The sequence below is a fragment of the Macaca nemestrina genome, chromosome 8, assembly GCF_043159975.1.
Source record: "Macaca nemestrina isolate mMacNem1 chromosome 8, mMacNem.hap1, whole genome shotgun sequence".
Lineage (NCBI taxonomy): Eukaryota > Metazoa > Chordata > Mammalia > Primates > Cercopithecidae > Macaca > Macaca nemestrina.
The window spans coordinates 2000358-2028122 of record NC_092132.1 but is presented as its reverse complement, the minus strand read 5'-3'; the positions used below and the strand labels follow the sequence as shown (position 1 = coordinate 2028122).

At 60.2% G+C, this 27765-nt stretch overlaps 1 protein-coding gene across 8 annotated transcripts in view; it reads left to right on the top strand.

The window, feature by feature from the left end:
* LOC105488440 (GLI family zinc finger 4) overlaps window positions 1-22138 on the top strand; it is a 28490-nt gene extending 6352 nt beyond the window's left edge. The window contains exons 3-7 of one of the 8 annotated variants that reach the window (XM_071067686.1): window positions 1713-2769; window positions 7653-7813; window positions 12992-13090; window positions 14172-15121; window positions 21892-22138. In XM_071067686.1, coding sequence (XP_070923787.1) covers window positions 7690-7813; window positions 12992-13090; window positions 14172-15079 — 1131 coding nt within the window. In that variant the 5' untranslated portion in view covers window positions 1713-2769; window positions 7653-7689 and the 3' untranslated portion in view covers window positions 15080-15121; window positions 21892-22138. The other 7 variants (XM_071067684.1, XM_071067689.1, XM_071067688.1 and 4 more) reach the window with 7 other exon arrangements.
* The last annotated feature ends 5627 nt before the right edge of the window (window positions 22139-27765 follow it).

The window sequence follows — 27765 nt, the reverse complement described above, 5'->3', positions numbered from 1 at the left end:
GGCACCTGGCATGTCCAAACACTCTCATTCCCCAGGCTGGGCACCTGGCATGTCCGAACACTCTCATTCCCCAGGCTGGGCACCTGGCATGTCCGAACACACTCATTCCCCAGGCTGGGCACCTGGCATGTCCGAACACTCTCATTCCCCAGGCTGGGCACCTGGCATGTCCAAACACTCTCATTCCCCAGGCTGGGCACCTGGCATGTCCGAACACTCTCATTCCCCAGGCACGCATGTGCAGCCGCCGCCACCCGTGTACTACGGCGCTGACCCCTCCTGTAACAGCTGTGGTCTTGGCCTCTCGTGTTGGGGCAGATGTCCCCTTTTCCACTGTTACTTTCTGTTGTCCAAAACTTTAAGTGTCCTGCCAGCCAAAGCTGTTGAGCATGACTCTGAGACCATCAGTCCTTGGTAAGTGTCCTGTGCATTTGGGATAAGCGTCTGTTTGCAGCTGCGCTTCCTGTGACTTGCTCTGCGTGTCCTCCTCGGTCCGCGTGGGCCACTGCGCTGGTTCCCAGCCTGCCCGACATGCTCGCTGCGACACCTCCCTTCCCTGCTGCTTGCTGGCTTCTGTGTTCTCTGCAGTAAACGTTGATTTCCGACTCGAGTGCTGTCTTCATTGATCTCTCTGCACTCGGGATGCAGTCAGTGCCCCCCACGAAGGCTACCAGCTGCCTCCCAGGGAACAGTGCAGGTGCCGCTTCCCAGGACCGCAGGACCCTGGCTGGTCGCTGCCTCTGATGGGTCTCCCTGAGACCACTCCCCGTTAGCCAGACTCAACAGGAGACTGACACATAAATGAGAAAGTTGTTCACTCACTCATGATGGGAGCATCCCTTTGCAGTGCGGAAATGTCCTCACACCTTTCAGGCCCCGGATACCTGGGAAGCTGAGGGTTCATTTGGTGGCCTAGTGCCTGCACTCAGGATGCCCCAGCGGAGGCCCTGGGAGTCCTGAACACCTTCTCCAGGCCCTCTGAGTTCCAAACAGCACCCGCTTTTACCCGGTCCTCTGTTCACTGGCTTGCACCTCCTTCGGTAGGGCATTTGCTCTCAACCAGGGGCACTTTTGCCCCCGGGGACCACTCAGCAATGTCTGGGACGGTGTTGGCAGTCACAGCTGGGTGGGGGTACCACCAGAATCTAGTGTGCAGAGGCCGGGATGTGTGGGGGTCCTGCCCAGATGCTGCAGGTGAGAGATGCAGAGGCCGGGATGTGGGGTCCTGCCCAGATGCTGCAGGTGAGAGACACAGATTTAGACCCCGTGACGACGAAGGAAAGGACGGGAAAGGTGGCTCTCCAGGCCCCAGGGAACAGCCCAGAGATGCGTGGGGTTCCAGAAGCTAGAAAGGCGTGGCGCGGTCGCTCCTGCAGGAACAAGTGTCTGTGGTGGCTGGAGATGTGGGAACTGGTCACGTCTTCACACACTTGACCAGAACCCTCCCAGCTGTCCCTCCCCCACAAACAAGCCAGCAAGGCGACACGGTGGCTGCTGCTGGCGAGAGGCAAGTGTACTCGACTGCCTTTCTCCACTCTTGAGGACAGCACCCAGAGTGGCCCCGTCTCTGTCCCACCAGCCCAGGCCTAAAGCTTCCTCATCGTCCGCATCCCAGCCTGGGACTCAGGCAGCCTTCTGCCAGCTGTGCTGTGCGCAGGGACTGCAGCCACTGACCCCCTCTCCCTTCTGTGCTGCTCTGCTCTACCCCACAGCCCCAGGGACACCTTCAGTGTGTGTCAGCTCTCCTGCCTCCCTCCCTACAGACGCCTGTGCCCCCCAGTGCCCTGAGAATGACGTCCAAGCCCCCAGTGGAGATGTCAAGGCTGTTCGGTCTGTCCCTCCCCATCCTGTTCTGTCCTCCCCATGCTCACCACACTCCCCTGCCTGGTCTTCCAAACTTGAACCCCAGGCGACTCCTTCAAGCATCAGACCTCTGCCCCTCACCCCTCCCACCTCTCTGTGATGGGCTGGTCCCTCCCTTCTGCTGCCTCCCCTCCCTCCTTCCTGCTCCCACCCCTATCTCTCCCTGGTGCTGCCCCTTAGAGAAGCCTCTTGGACCTTTAGCCTGGTCACTCCTCTGAGCCCCTCGTCTCCAGGTGTGGTCTAAGAAGTGCTCTCAGCCTCTCTGCTCCAGTGGCTCGGGGGCTCTGACCAGCCCTCCTGCCCAGGAAGCTTTGAGCTTTCCCACAGGGACCCCTAGAGACAAGGGCACTGCTATCCAGATGGCACCCTCACCCCAACCCCAGCAGCACTGGCTGGAGCAGGCCAGGCCTGTGTGGGTATCTGAACAGGCACTGAATTCCGTGATCTCAACAAAAGAAGCCCATGGAGGCCTTTTCTAATCCACAGCCCAAGACAACAGGCCTGGGGGGCTGTGGGCCGACTCCCACGCCTTAGGACCAGGGGCTCTGGGGCTGTTGGGGCTGGAACCCCGAACCCCGAACCCCGCCTCCCAGCATAATGAACACCAGCTCATTGTTCACAGTGAATACCCAGCAAAACCCTGCTCAGGCAAGGAGCCCCCCCCCCCCGCCCACCTGCTGCTTCAACAGACCAGGCTGGCTGCTGGCTCCCAGCTCATTAAATCAGCAACCCTTGCACTCCCTCCAAAGCCCTGGTGGGGGAAGGGGATTCTTCCACTCTGATTACACCCGTTGCCTTCTCCCTTCACTCCTGTGAGCTGGCCAAGCTGAGGACCGGTCCAAGGGGCCTGGGAAGTAAGACACTCCACGGCTTCTCAAAGGTCAGCTGACACGGACGGTAGCTTCGGTGAGTCAGCTTCCCGTGATGTGTTGGATGCATGGGGAGCTGGTGACAACAGCCTGTATGTGTGACAATGTCAAGAACTACATACAAAGACACAGCTGTCCCCCAAAATGAGTCTGCACAGCCCGGTGCAATGCGGCCGCAGCCTGTCATCGAGTCAATTGCATTGTCATCTGCCGCTCTCCTGATGTAGGTTCTGTGTTTGTCCATTTTGCACTGCTATGAAGGAATACCTGAGGCTGGGTAAGTTGGCAGGCGCCTGTAGTTGCAGCTACTTGGGAGGCTGAGGCAGGAGAATGGCATGAACCTGGGAGGTGGAGCTTGCAGTGAGCTGAGATCGCACCACTGCAATCCAGCCTGGGCAACAGAGTGAGACTCCATCTCAAAAAAAAAAGAAAGAAAGAAAGAAAAGAGGTGCTGGGCGCAGTGACTCATGCCTGTAATCCCAACACTTTGGGAAGCTGAGGCGGGTGGATCACCTAAGGTCAGGAGTTCAAGACCAGCCATGGCAAAACCCCATCTCTACTAAAAATACAAAATTAGCCGGGTGTGGGGTGCACGCCTGTGATCCCAGCTACTTGGGAGGCTGAGGCAGGAGAATCCCTTAAACCTGGGAGGCAGAGATTGCGATGAGCCAAGATTGCGCCAATTGCCCTCCAGCCTGGGCGACAAGAGCGGAAACTCCATCTCAAAAGTCAGTAAGAAAGAAAAGAGGTTTGCTTGACTCACAGTTCAGATCAGGGTTCGGAGGGTGCTGCTGTCCCTGGTCATACTGTATAAGAAGAGGCTTCTGGGGAGGGCTTAGGAAGCTTGTACTCACAGCAGAAGGCAAAGTGGGAGCCGGCGCATCTGTCACATGGTAAGAGCCAGAGCAAGAGAGGGGCGGAGGCGCCAGGCTCTTTTTAACAGCCAGCTCTCATGTGAACTAATGGACTGAGAACTCACTCATCACCTAGGGGAGGGCACCAAGCCGCTCATGAGTAATCCCCCGCATGACCCAGACACCTCCCACCAGGCCCCACCGCCACCATTGGGCCACATTTCCACGAGATGTGCAGGGGGCTCACCTCCAAATAGCATCAGATATAGTACTAGTTCTTTTTTTCTTTTCTTTTTTCTTTTTTTTGAGACAGTCTTGCTCTGTCGCCTAGGCTGGAGTGCGGTCTCAGCTCACTGCAACCTCCACCTCCTGGGTTCAAGCAATTCTCCTGCCTCAGCCTGCCAAGTAGCTGGGATTACAGGTGCCTGCCACCGTGTCCGGGTAGTTTTTTGTATTTTTAGTAGAGATGGGGTTTTACCATGTTGACCAGGCTGGTTTTCAACTCCTGACCTTGAGTGATCCACCCACCTCAGCCTCCCAAAGTGCTGGGATTACAGGTGTGAGCCACCGCACCCAGCCAGATGTAGTACTAGTTCTATAGAATGGTCCAGGTTGGGGCACAGATTTTTGCATGAACATTAGTTTTCACCCAAGAGTGACACGCTCAGTCACATAGCAGATTTACTTATAACTTTTTTTTTTTTCCCGAGATAGAGTTTTTGCTCTTGTTGCCCAGGCTGGAGTGCAATGGCGTGATCTTGGTTCACTGCAACCTCCGCCTCCCAGGTTCAAGCGATTCTCTTGCCTCAGTCTCCAGAGTAGCTGGGATTACAGGCGCCCGCCACCACACCTGGCTAATTTTGTATTAGCCAGAGATGGGGGAGAGACAGGGTTTCTCCCTGTTGGTCAGGCTGGTCCCGACCTCTGGTGATCCGCGCGCCTCAGTCTCCCAAAGTGCTGGCATTACAGGCATGAGCCACCGCGCCCAGCCCTACTTACAACTTTTTAAAAAACTGCCAAGCCAATTTCCAGAATGGCAGCACCACTTTGCCTTACCACTGGCGATGTCCCAAGCTGCTCCGCGGCCTCAGTGATACTTGGCACTTGTTAGTAGTTTTTACCTGAGCCACCTGGCAAGTGTGCAGTGGCACCCACCGCGATGCTGGCCAGCCCTTCCTTGACAGCCATCCCTTTCCGAGCCTATTGCCATCCCTGTGCCCTCTTCGGTCAAATGTCTGTTGCGGCTCTTGCCAATTTTCTAACTGGAATGTTTGTTTTCTTACGGTGGAGTTTAGAGATTTTTTTATATCTCCACCCACACAACCCTGAACGTCCACTCTGGCACCAGGCAGCTGCTGCCCATCTGGTTCCCCGCCCTCTGTTCCGCGCGCCCCTCCAGCTCGGGGGTCCCCTCGCCTCGGCTCTCCGCACCCCTGCTCAAAAGGGTCAAAGAACCCTCCCCCGGCCGTTTGTTTATCCCGGAGAGTCACAGTTTTATCTTTTCGGGTCGTAAACAGAACTGAGGGAGAAACTGGCTGAACAAGAGGAAAATGAGGAAGGAGTCCATGAAGGGGCTTTTGGGAACCTGTATTATTCTCCTCGGGCTCCGGGGAGGCCCCTGGAAATCAGGCAGAACGAGGGCGCTGGGACCCCCCCGAGGGGAGCGGGAGGTCGCGCGTCTTGCAGCGGTTCCCGGCGGCCATCGCTGCGGACACGTCCCGAGGAGGGAACCCAAGAGGGCGGCGGGGTGGACTCGCAAGCTGAACGTGGAAGCGACTCCAGCCGAGAACCCCGGGGCCTGGAGTGCACGGAGGCGTGGGGGAGCGTGGGAACGGCGCCGTCAGTTCCCGAAGCCCGGCCGTGGGCGCGCGGGCGAAGGCCTGGCCCCCGTCGGGAAGGAGGCTCCGAGGCGCCGGCTTCTGCGCCCCGCGCAGCGCCGCTCCCAGCGCCCGGGCGCTCTGCAGGCGCTGGCGGGACCCCGGCCAGCGAGAACGCGAAAGCCACGCGCGGGCGCAGCCCAGGAGGGGAGGAGCGGGGCGGGGAAAGGCCTGCTTTTGCATCCCGGCCCCGCCCCCACTTGGCCACCGAGGCGTGCAGTCCTCCCGAGGCCCAGAGCGTCCCGGAAGTTCGCGCCGACTGGGCGGAGTGGGGCGGGGCTGGGCACTTCCGTCCGGCGCGCGGCGGCCTCCTCCCGCTCGGAAGGTGAGTGGGTGCGGGCGGCGGCGGTGGTGGCGGCGGCTCCTGGCGCCTGGGACCAGCCCAGTCCGACCTCGTGCGCCGTCCTCCGCGGTGCAGCCCTGCCCAGCCGGGCCGTGCGGCCCCTGCAGCCGCCGCTCGCCGTGACCTTGGCCTCGGGCCAGGCCCGGGGAGCAGGGTGGGCTCCTGGGAGTCGCGGGGCAGCAGCGGACCGCCCCACCCAGTTGCCCTGGCGATCGCGGGTGTCCGTTCGCAGGGCGCCTTTCCCAAGCACCCGGTGACGGCCGCTGTCGTCATCCCCACTTTGCAGATGGGAAACTGAGGCCCGGAGGTCCCGCCGCTCGGGAGCGTGGAGCCGCCGGACCCCAGCGCCGCACCGCCGGGCAGATGCTCTCTGTGCCGAGCTCCCGGCGATCGGGTCCGCTCCCACGGGGCTGGTAACAGAGGGGCAGAGGATGCTTCCCCCGAGCCACTGGCAGGAGTGCCCCTCCCCCTTCAGCTTGGCGCTCAAGAGTTTGTGCGTCCCTGAGGGTGAAGGGGCGTCCCACCCTGTGACGGCCGCCTCCGCTCAATCCTGGGGGCCACGCCAGGGTCGGGGTGAACGAGTAGGCCCTTTTACCAGATGTCCCCAGTAAGTTGACTAAGTAACTTGAGATGTGACTTTAAGGTGGAGGACCTGCACCCAGTGGCCACCTACCTGGCGACCCGACCCTTCCCATCATTAGTAGATGGAGGCTGGCCCAGAAGGCCGGGCACTGGGGTGGCGGCCGTGTGGGAGCTGCCTCTCCTACTTCCTCGAAGTAGGCACTGCTGTCCTTATATCTGAGTCTCCGTTAACTTTTGTCTATTTTTCCGTTCCTTTCTTCACTCCCTGCTCCAGATTAGGAGTTCCTACTCTATCACAGTATGAAAGAAAAGTCAATTCTCACATTGGACTCATACCATTTTTGCAAAGCAAACTAAGAAGTATCTTGGAGCCCTGAGTGAGTCTCCCAGCGCTGCGGAAGGGCTGGACTAGGAGATTCCAGCCTGCAGCCTCTTGACAGCTCTGTAGGGTCTGAGGAAGAGGGTTCCCCTCTCTGGAATGCCTCTCTTTTGCTGTTCAGGAAAAGCCTTGTTAAGATTTCCTCCAAAACACTCGTGCACCAGCAAGCATGGTTCGGTTTTCAGCCTTCCCACAGGGCCAGCAGCTGAGGTTTTTCTGGAAGACTCTCTATGCCTTTCTCTGGGGGAGGGATGATGCCACAGGTTGGAAGGAAATGCCAGAGCCTCCGCTGGGACAGGAGCTTTGCTTCAGCCCCCACAGGTGTCTGCTGTGCTGCCCAGGTGGTGGCTACTTCCTAAGCGCTCCTTCCAAAGCATTACTCCTTTTGTTGTTGTTTGAGACAGTCTTGCTCTCTTGCCCAGGCTGGAGTACAGTGGCTGACCTCAGCTCACTCCGCCTCACGGGTTCAAGTGATTCTCCTGCCTCAGCCTCCCAAGTAGCTGGGATTACAGGTGCCCACCACTGCACCCAGCTAATTTTTGTATTTTTAGTAGAGACGGGGTTTTGCCATATTGGCCAGGCTGGTCTCAAACGCCTGACCTGGTGATCTACCCGCCTCGGCCTCCCAAAGTGCTGGGATGACAGGCGTGAGCTACCACACCCAGCCACTCAAAGCGTTAATCCTTACTGAATAAACGTGCTAGGTCCCCTGACCACTTCACCTCAGGCGTTATGTGTCCCTGTGGGTTCGCCCACCATCCTTGCTCCTCCTGGAGTGGATAAATCTCCATCTCCCCTTGGGGAGCTGGCATGTTGCCTCCTCCTGCACCATCCCCCCACATTCCTTTCAATCCCCTCATCTGCCATGATTTTCATTTTCCCCAGGTCCCAGGTGTGACACCTTCAGCAGGTCTCAGGGAAGATGGCAGCCCTAGGGGACGTTCAGAAGTCCCCTTCTGTCCCGTCCCCTGTCAGTCTCTCATCACCGGGGACACCTGGAGCCCAGCACCACGAGCCTCAGCTTCACCTCCATGGGCATCAACATGGTACTCACCCAGCCCGCTGTGTACCCTCCACCCAGCATCCCCTGCCCTCGTGTCCCCTGCCCCGTCTCCTCCTGACCTGCCACCCTGGCTGACTGAGGCACCTCCAGACACCTGTAAGCGGCGCCTCCAGCAGCTGGGGTTCCCGCACCCTCAGGCCAGGGGCTGGGCGTGGGTTGGGTTGGGAGAGCAGTGGTTGAGGCTGGGGCCAGCCTGAGCTCTGGCTCCCTAGGGATGGTTCCCCGCATTCTTTCTTTCCGGAGTTGCGGTATAGGAGGGAAAGTGGCCTCAAAATCTGCGTCCAGCGTGACCAGGAGCAAGGCGTGGCCCCTCTGTTTGTTGTCATTCAGGAAGACCAGGAGCAAGGCATCGCCCCTCTGAGTGTTGTCATTCAGGAAGTGCAGCAGCCAGAGTTCTTGCCAAGCTGGTTTGGGTGTGGTTCCCTGGACCCGCAGGGACAGAGGGCCGGCCTTGCTCCACCTCTGATGGTATGGCCTCGTGGTCACATGGCAGGCCCTGGGAGTTGAGGTGTGGGGGAGTCCCAGCCCCATGGTGCCCCAGGCTCTGCTCCCTCTCAGAGGTCAGGGATCCTGAGGCTCCATCTCTGCTGGATGTTCCACAGGAGGCCTGGCCTCACGGCCCTCGTGGCCCAACCCAGCACATGAGCTGCTGACAGCAGGGGCAAGGCCCCACATAGATCAAGCCTGGAGAGCCTGTGTCTGGCCCAGGAATGGGGCGACCTGGCACAGGGTTCTCCCTCTTGGGGAGTCAGCATCCTGGTGGCTGAAGGGACCACTGAGGCTTGTGGAGAGCAGCTGCACTGCATGGGGCCCTCAGGTGGGCACTCAGATGGGGACAGAGAGGCCAGGGGCTTCCCCAACGAGCCAGGACCAGGGTGGGTTAGAGGAGCAGGGAGCCAGGCGGCTTGGCATCCACTCCCCTGAGGAGCAGGAGCCTGCAGCCCTGCCATCTCCACTGCTGTGTCCCAAGCAACTCCCCAGGGACTGTGAGGAGGCTGGGAAGGGGCGCCCGTGGGCTGCCTGGGCTGCCTGTCCTGGTGGGCCTGGCCAGGGGCTACCTGGAAGGATCCCAAGCCCCAAGCACACACTGTGGCTGGGCCTGCAGCCAATGCCCCTGAGGGCCGTGCTCCTCACCCCTTATTCATTCAAAATCTCAGGGCCCGCCCTTGCCCTCTCATGTCACCTGTACAACGACTGAGGGACGTCTTCCTGTCCTGTTACCAGTGGGGACACGGAAGCCCAGAGACAAGGCCAGGAGGCCAGCAGACTCAGGGCATGCCCCGGCACTCCCGCCCCCGCCCCAGGCCTGGTGAGGTGTGACTTCTCCAGCGGGATAGTCTTCTTGGGGAGGGCACAGCCCAGCAGATCATCTTAGCACAGGACACAGGCTGAGGGGGCTGCAGGCCAGGTTCTGCAGGATACGAAGCTGATGTCCAGGCAGAGGGTGGGCCTGGGGAGCATGGAGGGGCCTCAGGCTGGGCCCCCTGAGCCTGCAGGGTTGCACTACCCCCAGCCCTGTCTCCACCAGCCGTGGGCAGTCAGGCCCAGAAAACCAGGCATGAGTCCCCAGCCCCATAGGCCTGGAAGCCTCCTGGGCACTGAAGCCATGTCCGAGTGCCCTGAAATCCCCAGAGGTTTTGCCCCATGGGAGGGAGTGGGGGCTGCACCAGCAGCTTCTGCGCTCTCCCTGCTGTACCAGAAACGGCATCCAGGGAGGACAGACCAGCTCGGCCCTGAGAACGGCAGGTGTGGCTGCTTCCCCCCAGCAAGAGATTGTGGCAGGAGGAGATTGTGGCTGAGGCACAGTGGGGCCTGGGGGCAGGTAGCCAGAGCCAGATAAGGGGGTGGCCTTCATCCCCTCTTCATGCTGATAGGCCTGGTGTAGAGCGAACGGGGCCAGGCCGCAGCAACAGGCGGCCTCTGTCACAACTTCCAAGCGCTGGGTGAAGGCAGGGGCTGCTTCCGGGCATTTCCAGCATCCTATCTCCTTGGGAACACCCTGGGGCCACAGATTCCTAGGCAGAGGAGGCCTCGGGGTTTCCGGAAATTGTCCAGGGCTGTCCTGCCAGTTAGGGGCCAAGCCAGGACTTGGAGCCGCAGCCTCCCAACTCCCAGACTGCACTGGGCCAGACCAAGGTTCCCGGGGCCCACCCCAGGCACACGTGGTCACCTCAGGAACCTCTGGTGGGTGCCTGGCTGGGCATGCTGAGCCCTGAGCTATGAGGTGTTGGGGAGCAGAGGAGATCCCGAGGAGGAACTGTTTATCAGTGGGGAGGGTAGTGAGGGGCATGGGGAGCGGCCGGGGAAGGTTCTCTGCGGTGGTTCCTGCAGACATGAAGCTGGGGTCCCACAGCAAAGGGCTTGGGGCCATGGCCTAGCCCAGGCCTTGCAGAGCAGGGAGACCAGGCAGGTGGGAACAGGACACAGTTCCTCATTTCCGAGGACCTCCGTGGTCCCCACAGACACGCAGATCAGGAGCTGGGCTGGGCTTGGGGGACTGAGGGTACTCAGCTCCTGAGGGATTGTGTTGTGCCCCAAGGGCACGCCCACCAGAGCCGGCACTGCCTGCACCGGTTCTGGAAGGTTTGCCCAGGGGTCCTGCAGGTGGAGGGGAAGTCTGTGGGCAGGAGGAAGTGAGGGAGGGGAGGCCCAGGACCCTCGGGGGCTTGCAGTCCTGTGGGGGTTACTGAGTGCCCAGGCTGGTGGGGAGGACCCCATGGGCAGGGCAGCGGCACCCCACGACAGGCACAGCATCTTTCCACATGGAGTGCCTGGCCCTGGCACCTGAGATCTAGACTCTAGGTGCCCACTGACCATCCCCCAGCGCCTAACTCACCTGGTCCGGGCCCAGGCACACAGCACTTGCTGTGCCATTTTATACACAAAGAAAGGCCCCTCCGGCCAGGAAAGCACCCACCTCCACCCGTCCCCAGCCGCGCACGGCCACCTCGCCTCCACCTGGAAGACCAGCCCCAGCAGGTGGCAGCCCTGGTGTTTCTGCACTTCGGGCCACCCTGTCCCTGTCCCAGCACAGCAGTGGGGGGGCACTGGCTGGGGGAGGGTCAGGGAAACTGAGGCGGGGGTACTTCTGCACAGAGCCAGTGGGGTCGGGAGCAGGGTCTGGGTGTCCACCCTGCAGAGACCTGGCACGGCCCGGGCACAGCCAGCAGGTGGCAGGTGACTGAGCTTTGCAGAAATGGCCCGAATGTGGGCAAGTGTCAGGAGCCAGGGTTAGGCAGCGGAGTGACAGTGACCCATACTGTGTGCGGCCCGCCCCTGACCCTAGGCCACCCCCATCCTCCTCTAGAGAAGGTCCTAGGAAGTGCTTTGCTACATGAATGGGGCGGGTTCCCAGGGAGCTGGGGCCCATCCTGAGTCCGCTTGTTCCGCAGCAGGGTGGAGACAGTGCACACCACCTGGCATCATTTGACACTGAGGGTGTCGCTGGGCACCCGTACAGCTGGCAGCAGCTTTGGCGTGCCTCCTATCTTGGTAATGTCACTGGTCCTCTTAAAGTGACAGCCCGGGGAACATCCCGCCTGTCAGTGCCGGGGCGTGGCCCCAGGAACAAAGCTGGAATCGGGGTCACTTTCTTTCTCAAAGTGCTGCCAGGTCCCCTCCACTGGCATCCCAGTGCAGGGCAAAGGTGGCAAGGCTGTCTCAAGAGAGGTGATGCCCTCACCGCCCCCTCCGCGGGAGCACGGCGCTGGAGCCTGCCCTGCATTTGGCCATCTGTAGAACAAGCCAGCTCCCCTGGCTGCCAGGGGATGGTGACATGGTGGCCACGAGCTGGGGGTGAGGGTCACAGCCCAGAGAGACCAGTGCCCCCAGGCCTGTCCCCACGTTGGGGAGCATATCTGAAAGGCCTAGAGGTGGTTTGGGACCCCCCCACATCCTGCTTCGGGGCAGCCAAGCAGTTGGACCCTCGGCTCCCTAGGAAGGGACGTCGCACAGCCGCCCCCACCTGCTGAACTTCCCAGCCCTTCATGTCAGGTCTGCCCTCACTCCTCAGCCTGGGCTCGGGAGGTCTCCCAGGGGCCGACCTGAGGGTGGGTGGGCATGTCGGGTGATTGAGTGGCTGGCCAGGCTGGGGGGGTCCGCCCTCCGTGGTGGGCCAAGCTGGTCACCCCACTGCAGCCGGGGCAGGCCTGCCTGAGGCTGGAAAGTCCCATGAAAGGCTCACAGCCAGGCACTGTGTTATTAACATGGTGTGGACAGGAGCCTCTGCCCACCCCAGCCCTGCGTCTTTCTGTGCCCATCACTGCATTGTCATCGCTGGGGGCACCCAGACTCGGCCTCGTGGGGCAAAGAGACACCCCTGTCCTTGAGTGCAGCCCCCAGCCACCCTACCTGCCGTGGGCAGAGGGTAGGTGAGACCCCCAAAGGGGCCTGGTGCCCCTGCCAGTGTGAGGAGAGCTGACTACTGGCCTTGGGCAGCAGAGCCCGCGCCCCTCCCTCTTGCATCTGCTCCTTGAGTGTTAAGGCCATCCCCCCACCCTGCCCCCACCAAGTCTTGGGTAGAAGGAGGGGGTCTTGGTCCTGGGTGCCCAAGCCTGGTGTGCCCAGGGGCGAGGGGCTCATGGATGGGCCCAGCCCATTCCTCAGTCTCTGCCTGAGGAAGCAGGGGGCCCGTACACTGGGCCTGCTGGGAACAGCTACCTCTGCTGTTTCTGGGTGCTCATCAGGTACATCGGAGAGCCCTGGAGGGACAGAAAGGCCTGGGGCCGAGGGAGGGAGGCTTTGTGAGGTACCTGTGTGGGAGCCTGCAGGGCCAGCACTTTGAGAGGCCACTCCAGAGCAGCACTGCAGGACAGCAGGGCAGGGAGGAGGGCTGGCCACAGCCAGCCAAGGTGACAAAGCCGCCTTCAGCAGCAGGAGGACCACTTCGAAGCTACCCCAGGTTTTGGCTCTGCTTACTGGGCTGAAGGGGATGAGCTCCCAATGCTGGTCCCTGGAGGAGGAGGCTCTTGAACCCAGCTGGGAAGGAAGGTAAAGGGCGTTCGTGGCTAGAGAAGCCCGAGCAGCAGGCCTGCTACTGGGATTGGGAGGGCCAGGAGGTATCCTGTGTCAGGGCCACAGCCCAGGAGCACGTGGCAGTCAGAGAGGAGCAGGGGCAGCGGTCCGGAGGGTGGAGGTGAGCCCCAGCCTCCCTGCCCCCCAGGCTCCCGGAGCTCCAGCCCTGAGGTGTTGTCCCGGCCGTCTGAGCTGGATCTCCAGGACATAGAGGAGGTGGAGATCGGCAGAAACACCTTCTGGCCCGGTGAGTGAGCAGAACTGGGTTACTAGGTGACCAGAGCTCTGTGCGTCATTGGCTCCTCACAATGCCCACCGCTGTGGCTCCCCCAATGCTGGCACCACCCCCTTCCTGGGGCCCCTTCTCTTCCCTGGCACCAGCTCAGCTCTGCCCTGTGGCCCCTCCCCCATTCTAATGCCAGTCCAGTCACTGATGCTTCCCGAGGCGGTGACTGCAGCCCATTGCCACCTGCCCCAGTGGCACCACGTGGACTCCTGCCAGCCCCAGCCGGACGTAGTGAAGCAGGAACTCCTCCCTCCCCTCCACCTGCCTCAGGCTGGGGCCTCTGGCTCAGAGCACCACTGTCCCCCCAGATCCACCAGAGTTATCCTGGGTCCCCTCCTACTGCATCCCCTAGATGGCCTCCCCTCAGCCTGACTGGAGCTGTGTCAATCCAGGTCCCCTGCACCTCCCCCTTGAGAAGCCGCCTGGGTTCCTTCCAGGCGACGTTAGTGATAGGCTGGATTTAACAGTGCTGAGCCCTCGCCCACACCTGGGTGGCCCTGGGGTGGGGAGCAGGTGTCTGAGGTCAGGTCCCTGGGAGGAGACCCTGGGCCAGAGATTTGCGTGGGAAGCTCCTGGGGTGGGCATGGGAGCTGGGCGGCAGGGCACTTGCCACCGAGGCCTGATGCAGCCCCATGAGGAGCTGTGCCCATACAGACCACATCCTCGGCCAGGGCTTGAGAGCGCCGTCTGGAGCTTTGGAGTCCCCCAGGTTCTGGGTCCTCACCAGCACTGAGTGCTTTCTCCTGGCTACGGTCTGTCTTGCCACCGTGGCTCCGTGCCCTGGCACAACTGCTGTGGTGACTGTAATGGTCCCAGCAGCTCTGGGTCACCCTGCAACGCCCCCCACCCCTGTGTCTATGACAGCCCTTCCGGGCACGGCACCTGGAGCCCCTGTCCGCTTGTCTCCCATCCACTGGGTGCCTGGCCCCTCCTCGTCCCCTCTGAGCACCCCTGTCCAGCTGTGCTCTTATCCCCTCCCCGTCCCTCCGTGTCACGGTGGGGGCACGCGGGTACTATCCGCCTCTGCCGTTTCTCATTTCAGACTCCGAGCCCGAGCCGGAGCAGGCTCCACGCTCTCCCGGCTCTCAGGCCCCTGACGAGGGGGCGGGCGGGGCGCTGCGCAGCCTCCTGAGGAGCCTTCCCCGCAGGGCCCGGTGCGGCGCTGGCTTCGGGCCCGAGTCCAGCGCGGAGCGGCCGGCGGGCCAGCCGCCTGGGGCCGTCCCCTGCGCCCAGCCGCGGGGCGCTTGGCGCGTGACGCTCGTGCCGCAAGCAGCGGCCGGGCCCGAGGGCGCGCCCGAGCGAGCCGCCGAGCTGGGAGTCAACTTCGGTCGGAGCCGGCAGGGCAGCGCGCGGGGGGCCAAGCCGCACAGGTGCGAGTCCTGCGGCAAGAGCTTCAAGTACAACTCGCTGCTGCTGAAGCACCAGCGCATCCACACGGGCGAGAAGCCCTACGCCTGCCACGAGTGCGGCAAGCGCTTCCGCGGCTGGTCAGGCTTCATCCAGCACCACCGCATCCACACGGGCGAGAAGCCCTACGAGTGCGGCCAGTGCGGCCGCGCCTTCAGCCACAGCTCGCACTTCACGCAGCACCTGCGCATCCACAACGGCGAGAAGCCCTACAAGTGCGGCGAGTGCGGCCAGGCCTTCAGCCAGAGCTCCAACCTGGTGCGCCACCAGCGGCTGCACACGGGCGAGAAGCCCTACGCCTGCAGCCAGTGCGGCAAGGCCTTTATCTGGAGCTCCGTGCTCATCGAGCACCAGCGCATCCACACTGGCGAGAAGCCCTACGAGTGCGCCGACTGCGGCAAGGCCTTCCGCGGCCGCTCGCACTTCTTTCGGCACCTGCGGACCCACACGGGCGAGAAGCCCTTCGCGTGCGGCGCCTGCGGCAAGGCCTTCGGCCAGAGCTCCCAGCTCATCCAGCACCAGCGGGTGCACTACCGCGAGTAGCCCGGCGGGGGCTCGGGGCGAGGCCTCCTGCCTGCCCCCACGGTGAGCATTGCCCAGCACCGCATGCCATGTGTCCGGAATAAATTCTTTTTGATTGTTGGAAGTGGGAGCCGGCACCTGCCTGGGTGAGGCCTTGGGGCAGCTTCCCATCCCCGAGGACCCGCTGCAGGATGGGGTTGACGGGGCTGCTTCACCAAGACCTGCCACGCAGGGCCACGGGGTCCCTGGAGCCTGGCGGGCGGCCCGAGTGTCCTAGGGGAGGATCTGAGGCCTGGAGGTGTCCTGACTTGCCCAGAGCCCGGAAGTAGTAAGGCTTTTCTGACGCTGATACCCCACCATCAACGCGGGGGGCGCGCCCACAGCAGGAGGTGAGGACAGGGCCGCTCTAGAAGTGCCCACAGGCCTGGCCAGGCTGCCTGCCACCTGGGCGAGGGGTGTCCAGGAATTCGGTTCCCTTATGTATTTGGGAAGCCTCTGCTTCTGTCCAGTGCCGCAGACTCTTCCCCACGTGCCCTCTCAGCTCTGCTGCCTCCTCCCCCTGCCTCCATTCAGCGGGGAGCCTGCTGGGCAGCAGTGGCCCGGGCCTCCTCTGCATCAGCCCCTTGCCCTGGGATGTTGGGGCCCAGGGTGTTCAGGTCTTGACAGGTGTGGGCTGGTACAGCTGGGCCTGCCAGGCCCTTTTCAGAGCTGCCGGGACACTGCTTCTGGGCAGGGGAGTCTGGGCCACGAAGTTCTGAGAGAGCTCAGCTGGGGGTGGCCTCAAGTGCTGAGTGCCAGTGATTCTGCCAGCGCCTTCTCCCTGCCCTGTCTGTGCCCTCTGGTACAGCTGGCAGACCCCGGAGTCCAGCCTGGCTCCTCCGAGGCTGCCCCTCTCCAGGTCTCACCTCCCCTCCTGCTGTGACTCGTCCAGAACCCCGGGTCTGGTCCCCAGATGTGTCTGTGGCAGGCCTGTGAGGTCACTGTCCTGTCGAAGACGAAGGCTACCGTCCCCGCTTTTTGGCGGTGCCTGCGGAGGCCTGCGCAGTGCGCATCTGATGTCAGCCCCAGCAAGCCATTTTTCCGGAGAAGAACCCGGAGGCTCCGAGGTGACCCGTGGCTTGCTCGAGGTCACACGATCAGTGACGGCACCAGATGAATCCGAGCTACCTGACCAGCCATCCACCCAGACCCCTGCTGAGACAGCGGGACCTCGTCGGAAGCCCGGGGAACGCGGCTGCCCGGACTGGGAGCCCGCAGCACAGGGCCCTGTGCCACCCCTTGGGGAAGGCGGCCCCAGGCTCCGCCAGCCCCCGCCTCCCTCTCCAGGCCATGCCCTGGGGTTCCTGTGGACGCCCCACTCCGCCGGGTGAGAACGAGTTTAGGGGTGCGGGCTGGAGGTCAGTGTGTGTGTCCGAAGTCAGCTGGGAGGCAGGCGCCTACTTGAGGCGTCCGTGCTGGTGTGCGGTGGCCCTTGGGTTCAGACTGTCGGCCTGAAAGGTAAGGGTGAGAACGCCTGCATTCTGCTTGTTCAGTAACACGCGTGGGCAGCCAGGCCGAGGGGCTGGCTCTGCAGGGACCGCCCCGCGCGTCCCTGACTGCCCCGCTGGACTCCCGCTCGCTGCGACCGGAGAGAACCCGGCGGTCCTCCACGCCGTCCTAGACAGTCCCGGAAGTGGCCGCGGCGCCGGGAGGGGCGGGGAGGGGCGGGGCCAGGTGCACTCTCCGCAGCCCGCACGAGACTCGAGCAGCGCCAGCTCACGGGAGGCTTCCCAGGGGAAGGGAGTGCGGCGCGGGGAGTCCGGCAGGGCTGCTCCTCCGCGCCGGGTCGTAAACCCTCTGCAAGCTCTCTGTGCACCCCCTCGTTGGGCAGGGCCCGCGAGATGGGCTGAAATGGCATTTGCGTCTTTCCCAGTGTCCTCAGCTTCTCCAAGCCCGCGGGCACGGGGCTGATTCTCGAACGTGCCATCTGATCCACTCGACATTTCCCGGGAACCCCAGAGCGGCCCGGCAGAGACTTTTAAGGGCATTTTTCTACCTTGTGGTGGCTGCCGGGTGTATCAGCGTGTAGTTGAACAGGACATAATATTCCTGAGCCCTCCTGGGACGCCTGCGACCCTGAGCTGTGCTCGGCCTCTTGGTCACGGCCCTCCCCATCCTCCTTCGATTTGCATCACTCGAGCCGCTGGTCCGGGCGGCCGCCCCCGGGGCTGGTTCGGAGCCCTGTCCCACCCCTACCAGCTCTGCCCCCGAGAGGAACCTGGACGCAGACCACCGGGAGCATCTCCAGCTCAACGGCCAATCTCCAACCCACACCACCTCCAAACCCACACCACCACTCCTCTCCCTCCTCCGACCCAGGACCTCGATTCTCAGCCTTCGCCCTCTCCCTCCTCCCGGAAGTGACCGGGGATCTTCCTAAAGACCCGATGGTATCTGGGAGCCCAGGTTTGGGATCCGCCAGCCCTGATTCCATACCCCACACTTATCCTTCCTCACGGAGCTCGTTTCTGCCTCTGACAATGGAGGAAGCGCAGCCGGGTCGGCACCGCACATGGTGGTTGGAAGGACGACATGGGTGGGGTTCTCTGCACAGTGCCAGGCACGCAGCAAATCCCCATAAAAAGAGCTCCTGGAAGGGCTCTCTCGACAGTGTGAGTGGATAGTCTTAGCAGAGGACCACCTGAGGCCTGGGTTGGTCACAGCAAATGTGAGGGACCAGGAAAAGGGGTGCATGTGAGTTTTGGAACCCAGGAAATGATCATCTGTATCTGGCACAGTATCTGTTTTTGAGCCCAGAAGGAACTAAAGGCCCTGGAGAGGCTCTGAACCCTAAAGCACTGGACTCGCAGGAAGAGGTCCTCTGAGGCAGCTTCCTGCGGCCCCAGACAAGCGGAGAGCCAAGTGCTGACCTAATCGTGGCCTTGGGGGCAGGTGTGCATGCCCATGGATTAGCAAATAAAGGACCAAAATGAGCTTAAGTTTGGACCCTTTTCAGTTCACAAGGCTTTTTATTTTTACATACATATATGTAGCATGGGGTATTGGCTAAGGAAGTCGACCTTGGAATTTCAAGCCCAATTCTACAGTTAACTGTGAGGTTGGATGAGTTATTAATCTCTGAATCTGTTTCCTGATTAGTAAATGATGCGTTAGGGTTCTCCAGAGAAACAGAACCAATGGTGTGGGGTGGGGGAGGGCAAGAGAAAGAGGGTTATTATCAGGAATGCACTCACAGGGTTATGGGGGCTGGGCAGTCCCAAGACCTGCAGCTGTCAAGCAGAGGAGCTGATGGTGTGAGTCCCCGTCTGAAAGCCAGCAGGCTTGAGACGCACAAAGAGCTGATGTTTCCATTCAAGTCTGAAGGCAGGAAAAGACCTAGGTCCCGGTTCAGTCAGGCAGGAGGAGATTCCCGCCTTGAACTCATTGAATGAGGCCCACCCACATTATGAAGGGCACTCTGCGTCACTCAGTTCACAAATTCAAATGTTAATTTTATCCAAAAACACCCCCACAGACACACTCAGCACACACAGTGCCACTACTTGCTCTCAGATTGCTCTCCAGACTGGGGGAACCAACTGACAAGGCTCCCAGTGCCCCCAGCTAAGAGACTACCTTCCCCGTAACTTTTCAGCATGTTCACTTGATTTTCTAAGCTTAACAGACTTGTGATATTACTTTAATCGCAAACAAGGCTCTGCTGTCCCACGTGCTTACTTTGCCACATGGCACAGTGTGTGTCACAGACGCACTCTTCACAAGGACAGGTCCAGACCTGTGTCAGTCACTGCTTCATCCCAGCACCCAGCACAGGGTCTGACTCATGGTGAGCTGTGGACAAATGTGCACGCAATTAACGACTTGTTACTGCCTCAGGGTTCTCTTTTCCAGATGTCTAGAGCAACTCACATTTATTCGCTCCTTATTTCAGACTGGGAGAAAGGGCCCGAGCAGAAGGATCAGAGTTCAAAGGAGGGGACACAGCGCCACAGAGGCAATGCCTGGAGCACCACAGATTGGGGATTGGGCATGTACTCGGGTGAGGGTGGAAAGAGCATGGAAGTCAGGGTTCAGTCAGAAGACAGAGGCCTCGCCAGTTATTTCAACAGAGAGGATTTCGCATCATGAATTACTATGTACGAAGTGGCTACCGAAGGAGCTGAAAAGAGAACCCTTAAGTATCTCAGAAGCAAAAACTGCAGAGAGCAGCTGCTACACTAGGGTTGTGGACACAAAGAGAAGAGTGTGGAATTATTGGGATCAGAAAGCCTGGGAACTAAACCCCTAAGGAGAGGGCTTCGCAGGTCTCTGGTCCCTGATCTGGCCCCGAGAGTGGGGCCAGACCCCCGAGGCGGGGCGTCGCTGGCTGCGGTCTGAGGTCCTCCAGCGGGGGGGTGATGAAGCTGCTTCTGCGAAGTTGGGAACCCGCTCCCCGGTTTTAGCAGCCGCGGAGGGAAGTGCTCCCGCCAGGGTGAAGCAACAGAGTTCGCAAGACAAGCAACCAGGGAAGCAAACAGACCGGAAGTCTGAGGAAAAACCGGAAGCAAACCGGAAGGAGTGTACCCCTCCCTCCTCGCCAGCCTCGAGCGCTTTCTCTGGCGCCCCTAGTGGGAAAACCTAGCATGGCTCCAGCTGGCCAAGCAGAAAAAGGTTTGCGGAGACCAGGCCAGCCACAGAGGTGGAGCTGAGGGTCAAAACCTCCTGCCTGGAGCAGGAGGGCAGAGAGGCCTTGTACGTTCGAGCGGATTCATAAGATAAATGCTAAAGGGCTCAGATGGCTGAGATGAGATTTTGTAGAAAAACCTGGCAGTGGTCAAGTGCAGCCAGGGCTTCAGGAGTCCAGCCTGGTTTGTAAGTCTCCAGGAGCCCACGCGTGGCCGCGGGTGCAAACTGTCCCAGAGCTCAGAGCAGCCATGCACGGGAGAATTCCTCCCAGAGAGAAACGCCGTGAATATGACTTCCGGGGACACGCACAACTGGTGGAAACCGTATGCACGTAGTGTGCATAGGTGAGATGTAATGGAACCCTGGAGAAGCACCTTGTGAACGTGGGAAGGGCTTTGCACATGCTCAGGCTTCACTGGGGATCAGAACATTCTCACAGGAGAGAAGCCAATGAGCGGCAACGGACGTGGCCACACCTTCGTGGAAGCACTGGTCCTCAGGCATCAAAATGGACATGGAGAGGCCCTGCAAATGTAATGACTGTGGGAACGCCCACCTCCTGAGTTCATGCTGCCGTGAGGTAGCGGACTGTGGATGCGGGCATGTGGAGAGGTCTCAGATAATCCCCACTGAAGAGGAACCCTGTGGATGTCATCCACGAACCAGAATCCGATAAATTGCACCAAGGGGCCCCACCCCCACCCCCTGTGCGGTGACCACAGCAAAACCTTTAAGCGAAGATCTCAAGCCCCGAAATGCCAGGGCCGTCACCAGGGATGCAGCAGGGAATGAAACACCCGTCTCTTGTCTCACACCAAACCATAGCCAAGGGATTCACCACGAGGTGAATGAGGTGCGAGAGGGAGGATTCTGCAGGCGGAGACTGCCCTCGGGGTTGTGGCCTCAGAACGGGGGCCTTCTCCCTGGAGACGTGGACCCTGTTTCTTACAGCAGCTTCTGTGCATCACCGGCAGGCAGTGCCAGTTGACACCAATCAAGGGATCTCAACACTCAGCCTGCACATGTGCAGATCCGCTGGGGAAACGCAGCCCCTCCCATCCTCAGATCCTAAAAGGGATAAGGCCTTGCCCATTAGCTGAGTCCAGGAGAACCTGGCTGGGACCAGAGGGTGAGAACCGACCCCTGTGGCTGCTACAGGCCCCATCAGGGGCCTCCCCACCCGGGGAGGGTTTCCTGGCAGTGTCTTTGGAGTCGCCGCACGTTTCTGCCCAGTTTTCACAGCCCACTCCTTCCTGGGTTCCGGCTGGGTATCTTCCTCAGAATGGCTCCACGCCTCGCCTGCCTGGTTGATGGAGGTCTCGCTCTGATCACATCCAGTTCCTGTGGACCACCGGCCACTCACCAGGCCGCTTTGCCTTGCGTTTTCTAGGGTCTTGTTTCATGGGGTCATGGGAACCCTCTCAGGGACCACCCAACTACCTGAGAAGCCTGCTGGAAAACGCGGATTCTCAGGCCCCACCCCAAGGGATTCAGCAGGCCTCAGGGGAAGTCAGGGAATCTGGATTTAGTTCAGATACCAAAATGCATTGATCATGGGCCAGATTCGGGAATCTGTTCTCCTCCAAGCCCTCAAAGCAGAAGCTGCTGGCCGGCCCTCTGCACAGGCCGCGGTCCAGGCCCTCCTCAGACACCACCTGGACGGGCAGTTTGAGCCGTGGGACGCCCCTGCTTGGGCCAGAATTGGGTCCTGCACCTCCGACCTGCAGGGCCCAGCTCGGCCTCTGGGCCCTCTGGGCCTCTGGCAGACGCGCTCTGCCAGGCGCCCCCTGCCTCCGTGACGCCCCCTCTCTCGCTCCACAACGCGGCCCCATGCTGGATCACAGCCTCAAGACCCCTCCGGCCCCCAGCCGCGCGAGCAACGCCAGGCACGCGCCCGCCCCCGACCCGCCACCCTTGGGTTCGCGCCGGGTCCCCCGTCGGTCCTCTGAACGGGTCCTCCGAGCTGCCTAGAGCGCCCGGAAATGCCCTCGGCACGGGGCGGGGCTTGTGGGGGCGGGGCTTGCGGGGCGGGGCTTGCGGGGGGCGGGGCCGCGCTTCCGATTCGCGCTGCGCTCCGCGGGCTGGATCTAAGCAGTGCCCCAAGCGCGGGAGCCGCCGGTCAAGCCTTTAAAGATCACAGTGTTAAACAGGTTTCTTTTTCCCAATAGCATTTATTCATACTCTTTGAAGAAATTTGGGAAGTGCAAGAAAAATAGAAGAGACAGAAATTTTCTCCTCAGCACTACGGGCTGGGGATCCCAAATCCAAACACTTTAAACTCAAGCCTTTGGAGCAGCTGACGTGCCGCGCACAGGAAATAGTCATTGGAACACCTCGGACTTCGGATGTGGGAATTTGGGAGGCTCAGCTGCTAACTACGGTACAAATATTCCCAAATCCAAAAAAAGGCCAAAGCCCCCCTTTTTTTTTTTTTTTTTTTTTTTGAGACGGAGTCTCGCTCTGTCGCCCAGGCTGGAGTGCAGTGGCTCTATCTCGGCTCACTGCAACGTCCGCCTCCCGGGTTCACGCCGTTCTCCTGCCTCAGCCTCCCGAGTAGCTGAGACTACAGGCGCCGCCACCACGCCCGGCTAATTTTTTTGTATTTTTAGTGGAGACGGGGTTTCACCGTGTTATCCAGGATGGTCTCGATCTCCTAACCTCGTGATCCTCCCGCCTCGACCTCCCAAAGTGCTGGGATTACAGGCGTGAGCCCCCGCGCCCGGCCACCAAAACACTTCTGGTCCCAGGCATTTGGGATAAGGGATACTCAGGCTGAACAAGGAACGTCTGTGCACGTTTTTAGCAGCTGTTGCTGTTACACTAAATAGACTCCATGGTTAACTTGTCCCTAAAATAACCTTCACGTCCTGAGGTCTGAGATCTGCTGGGAGCAGTGCTGGAAGCCCTATTTCCCCACGCGAGAGAGGCGCCAGCATCCCTCATTTACAGGAGGAATTCGAGACTTGGTGAGGACGTCCCACAGCCCGGATTTGAACCCAGGCTTGGATTCCGAGGCCCACGTGCTTGCTCCACAGTGCCTTCTGCTGGCCACCTTCCCTGCCCTCAAAGATTGCTGTAACCAGAAGTGGATGAGCATTTCAAGGAGGAATGCTCCCCGCACAAGCCGAGGTGTTTGCAGGGTATGCCAGACTCCACTTTGGTGTCCCTGGAGTGCCCATGCCAGCGACCTTTTGGTGGCTCTCTTACCCCAGTTGGAACTGTCGCCAAGTGTGTCCCCATCGTGGGGAGAGGAAGAGAGGAAGTGGATTAGCGGCGTCAGGCCTTGAGGAGGTGCACTCGCACCGTCCTGCGCTACGGTCTCAGAAGCAGGAGGACGCTTTCCGGGAGCCGGCTGCTGTGGCACCTGCAGCAGTTTCAGCAGTTGGATAGCTCCAGCCGCTTCAACGCAGCATGCCAGGCCCCAGGTATGTCGAGGCGGAAAGCTAAGGTCCCCGCCCGATGGAGCCGTGCAGTTCCCCGCAGCGTGGGTGGAGGAGGGGGGACAGGTGTCCAGACGTGTGTGTACATGGGCCGGCAACTCCCAGTCCTTGAGTCTCAGGTGGGCAAAATCATGCCGCCACTGTGGCCCTCGTGTGCCTGACTCCAGGCAGGGCCTTCCCGTCCTGCCTCCCGGCACTCTGTGTGTGGCCCTTCTGTGAGGCTGTTGCCCCTCAAGCAGCCCCTGGGATGCGAAACCCCCTCGTTCACACGGCAGAGTATTCAGCCCAGCGCCTGCTGCAGAGCCTGAGTGAACAGCGTCTGGGTGACCAGAGTCACAGGCAGGATGCAAGTGGAGGCAGGCGGCTTTCGCCGACCTCGGTCCATGTGCCCGTCCAGCAGGACCCTGAGCCCAGCTCCCATCTGGGGCGAGGGCTCCGCGGTGGCAGGCAGGAGGGGCTGCATAATGAGCTCCGGAAAGCTCTAGAATGCCGTCTGTCGCCATTACACTTGACGGAGGGCGTGGTGAATAGCAAGGGCTTGGGGCATGTGGTTGGATTTTGGGTTTTTCCTTGCAGGACTGTGCTGAACCTGCAGCACTGGGAAGCTCTTGGCCTCTGCCCTTTCTCTGAAACGTGCCTCTTCTGCCTGGATGGCTTGGTCATTCTTTCCTCATCCATAACCTTGAATAGCTTCACCAAGATCCATGCTAGTGTCAATATTTTATATTAATTTTTCCTGGGATATGGTGCTCTTGATTTTTTTGAATTAGGGTATAATTTGCATAGCTAAAATGCCCAACTCTTATTTATTTATTTTTTTTGAGACGGAGTCTCACTCTGTCGCCCAGGCTAGAGTGCAGTGGCCGGATCTCAGCTCACTGCAAGCTCCGCCTCCCGGGTTCACACCATTCTCCTGCCTCAGCCTCCTGAGTAGCTGGGACTACAGGCGCCCGCCACCTCGCCCGGCTAGTTTTTTGTATTTTTTAGTAGAGACGGGGTTTCACCGGATTAGCCAGGATGGTCTCGATCTCCTGACCTTGTGATCCACCCGTCTCGGCCTCCCAAAGTGCTGGGATTACAGGCTTGAGCCACCACGCCCGGCCTAAAATGCCCAACTCTTAAGCACACGGCTTGACTGTTTACATGTTTACACTCTTGCTAATCCACCCAGGTCACAGCATGGAACTTTCCAGAGCTTCTCTTACCCTTCCTTTCCCCTCCCCAAGCTGATGGGTATGCTAGCTTCTGGAGGGCCCCGTCTGCCATCGGGCCTCTCCGGGGTGGATTCATCCGCCCGCCTTCCTGACACTCCTCTTGCTCCGCGCGATGTGCTAGCGGTCACCCCATGTGGTTCCAAATGTCCGTTGGCCCCTTCCGGGCCGGTGTGTGGTTTCCGATTCTGAGTGTTTGCTTTGACCCCATTTTTATTGTTGGGGTTGTGTACTTCTCATGCCGTTTTCCCATCCCAAACCTGTGGTGTCTTTTCTGAGTGAGAACACCCTTGTGGCTACAAGAGCCCCAGAGTAGGAAGCCCAGCATTGGTGTGGCAAGGTTGGGTTCCCTAAGAGCCAAGCGGCCTCCCCACCTCAGCGCCCTTCCCAAACTCCTGCTTACACGTCAGGACCCACTGGCAGTGCTGTTCGAGTCACTGGTCCCTGGTCTCTGCTTCTAATGAGGCCTGCATGTGCTGCTTTCCAGCACCTGGCAGGCGGTGCCCACTGTGCCTGTGTGTTTCTCCCCTTTCATGAACTCCCAGGGCAGCCCCTGTGGCGCTCTGTCCATCTTTGGGGGTGTCCCTGGTGCCCAGCACAGCAGGAGTGAATGTCCTGGGCCAGTTCTGCCTGACTGCAGAGCATGGAGGTGCCAGTCAGCGCTGGTCAGGCCGGCCGCTGGGTCTTGTTGTGCCCACCGCTTCCTGCCACCCTTGCATTTTCTCCTCTTAGGGCCACTGGTGTGTCTCACCTGGAACCTTCTCACCAACAGCCCATCTGTTACTTCACAGACCCTGCCATGCAGGAGCCATGCACAGCTTGGCTGAGGTCTCTGCCAGGGTCTCCTGGGGCTGCCATTCAGCTGTCCTGGGCTCCAATCTCCTGTGGAGCTTGAGGTCCTTCCCCGACCATTCAGGCTGTGGAAGGATTTCCATCCTGCGGCTGTGGGGGTCAGGCCCTCAGCCTCCAGGGGTAACTCAGAGGCCTGTGCCTCTCCTGCTCCTTCTGTCAGGAGACTGGGAGTCCTTCCTTTCCGTGTCACCTGTGTCCTGGCTCCGTGTCCACTTGCTTCAGTTGACCCACGGCCTCTTCTCTGAACAATGGTCCTCTTTCTCTGAGTTCTTTTTATTTTGTTTGGTTTGGTTTGGTTGGTTGGTTTTGAGACAGGGTCTCACTCTGTCACCTAAGCTGGAGTGCAATGGCGTGATCTCGGCTCACCGCAATCTCCACCTCCCGGGGTCAAGTGATTCTCCTGCCTCAGCCTCCCAAGTACCTGGGATTACAGGTGGACACCACAACACCTGGCTAATTTTTGTATTTTTAGTAGAGACGGGATTTCACCATGTTGGCCAGGCTGGTCTCAAACCCCTGACCTCAAGTGATCCACCTGCCTCAGCCTCCCAAAGTGCTGGGATTACAGGCGTGAGCCACTGTGCCTGGCCCAGCTCTCTTTGTTTTTAAGGGGTGCCTTGGTAATTTCTTCATCATACTTTTTTTTTCAGGGTAGCAGGTAAGGGACTCAGTGGATAGGCTCATGGAGACAGTCCTTGAAGGCCTGGTATTCTAAGACGCGGCTACTTTATTTTATTTATTTATTTTTTTGAGACGGAGTCTCGCTCTGGAGTGCAGTGGCAAAATCTTACTGCATCCTCCACCTCCTGGGTTCAACCGATTCTCCTGCCCCAGCCTCCCGAGTAGCTGGGACTAACGCAATCACCACTACGCCTGGCTAATTTTTTTTTTTTCTTTTTTTTTTTTTTTTTTTTTTTTTTTTTTTTTTTTTTGCGGAGACTGGGTTTCACTATGTTTGCCAGGCTGGTCTCGAACTCCTGACCTGAAGTGATCCTCTTGCCTCGACCTCCCGGAGTTCTGTGATTACACGCGTAAGCTCCCTCGCCAGCCTAGACTCGGCTACTTTTGGATCAAGAAATCCAGAAGTTTCTAGACTGTGAACTTGCTCTTTACCATGGACATTCACCACCTGCAACTTCCCAGGGGTTCTCTGTCTCGCCCCACACTGTGAGGACCCCCTTACCAAACAGAATTCCAGGGTGCTGGCTCTTCGCGGGATCTGAGCTATTCGCCGGCGTCCTGAGTTGCTTGGGTTCACTCCCCCACCCTCGTGTCCCTGCCTGAGTCCTGCCTTGTGTTTTCGATTCTGTTTGTCAGGGGCCCTAGCGTGGGGCTTCTCTGTGGGAGAGCAGGAGGGAAGCGGTGAGGGGCGATTCCGGAGGAGGCAGAGCCCCAGGTGTCCGTGGGAAGCTCCAAGGCCGGGCCACGGGACGGCCACCCTGGGCTGTGACACAGTCCAGCATCTTCGCTAAGGCACCTGCTGGAGGCTCCGCCTGGGTCCCAGGACCCTGACTGCGCCGGGCGGCTGCCAGCGAGGAGGCGGGGCCGAGGCGGGGGCGGGGAAGGAGGAGCGGGGGTCTGTCTGATGGGCGGGGCTTCTGGATGGGCGGGGCTGCCGACTCTGAGGTCTGAGCCGGGCTCCCGGCGGAGGAAGCTGATGACTCCTAGAGGCTCAGTGCGCGAGCCCGAAGTTGGGCCTGGAAAGGGGGCACCGCCTTCCCAGTTCTGGTGGATGGGGAGTGAGGGGAAGGACAAAAGCGGCACAGGGAATAGCATGACACGGGCCCGGGGCAGGGCGCATTTGGAAAGGGGCGAGGAGAGGACAGTGGCCTCCGGCACGGCGGCAGTGGGCCTGGAGAGGCAGTCGGGCCCCGTCGCGAAGAGCCTCCGCCCGGCGTAAGGAGCCGGGACTGTCTAGGAGGCAGTGGAGGCTCCGGAAAGCCAAGCGCCTCCCGCCCAGGCTCGCGTGCTTGGAGTACCGGAGACTGCAGAGCAAGCACGACGTTCCACCGGGATGCGGAGGGGAACGGTTATTTGTACTTCTACATCATCTCTTTTGGGGGTGTATGTGTGTGGGGGTGTGTGTGTGTGTTGTTGTTGTTTTGCGACAGAATCTCTGTCACCCAGGCTGGAGTGCAGTGCTGATCTCGGCTCACTGCAGCCTCTGCCTCCTGGGCTCAAGTGATCCCCCCGCCTCAGCCTCCCGAGTACCTGGGACCACATGCGCCTGCCACCATGCCCGGCTAATTTAAAAAAAATTTTTTTTAGTCTACACAGCGGTCTGTGTTGCTCAGGCTGGTCTGAAACTCCTGGACTCAAACCATCCTGCCTCCTCGGCCTCCCGAAGTGCTGGGATTACATTCATGAGCCACTGCGCCCACCCGGTCTAAGTGTTTTATTTATTTATTTATATTTATTTATTTTTTTGAGACAGAATCTTGTTCTGTCGCCCAGGCGGGAGTGCAGTGGCCAATCTCAGCTCACTGCAAGCTCCGCCTCCCGGGTTCACGCCATTCTCCTGCCTCAGCCTCCCGAGTAG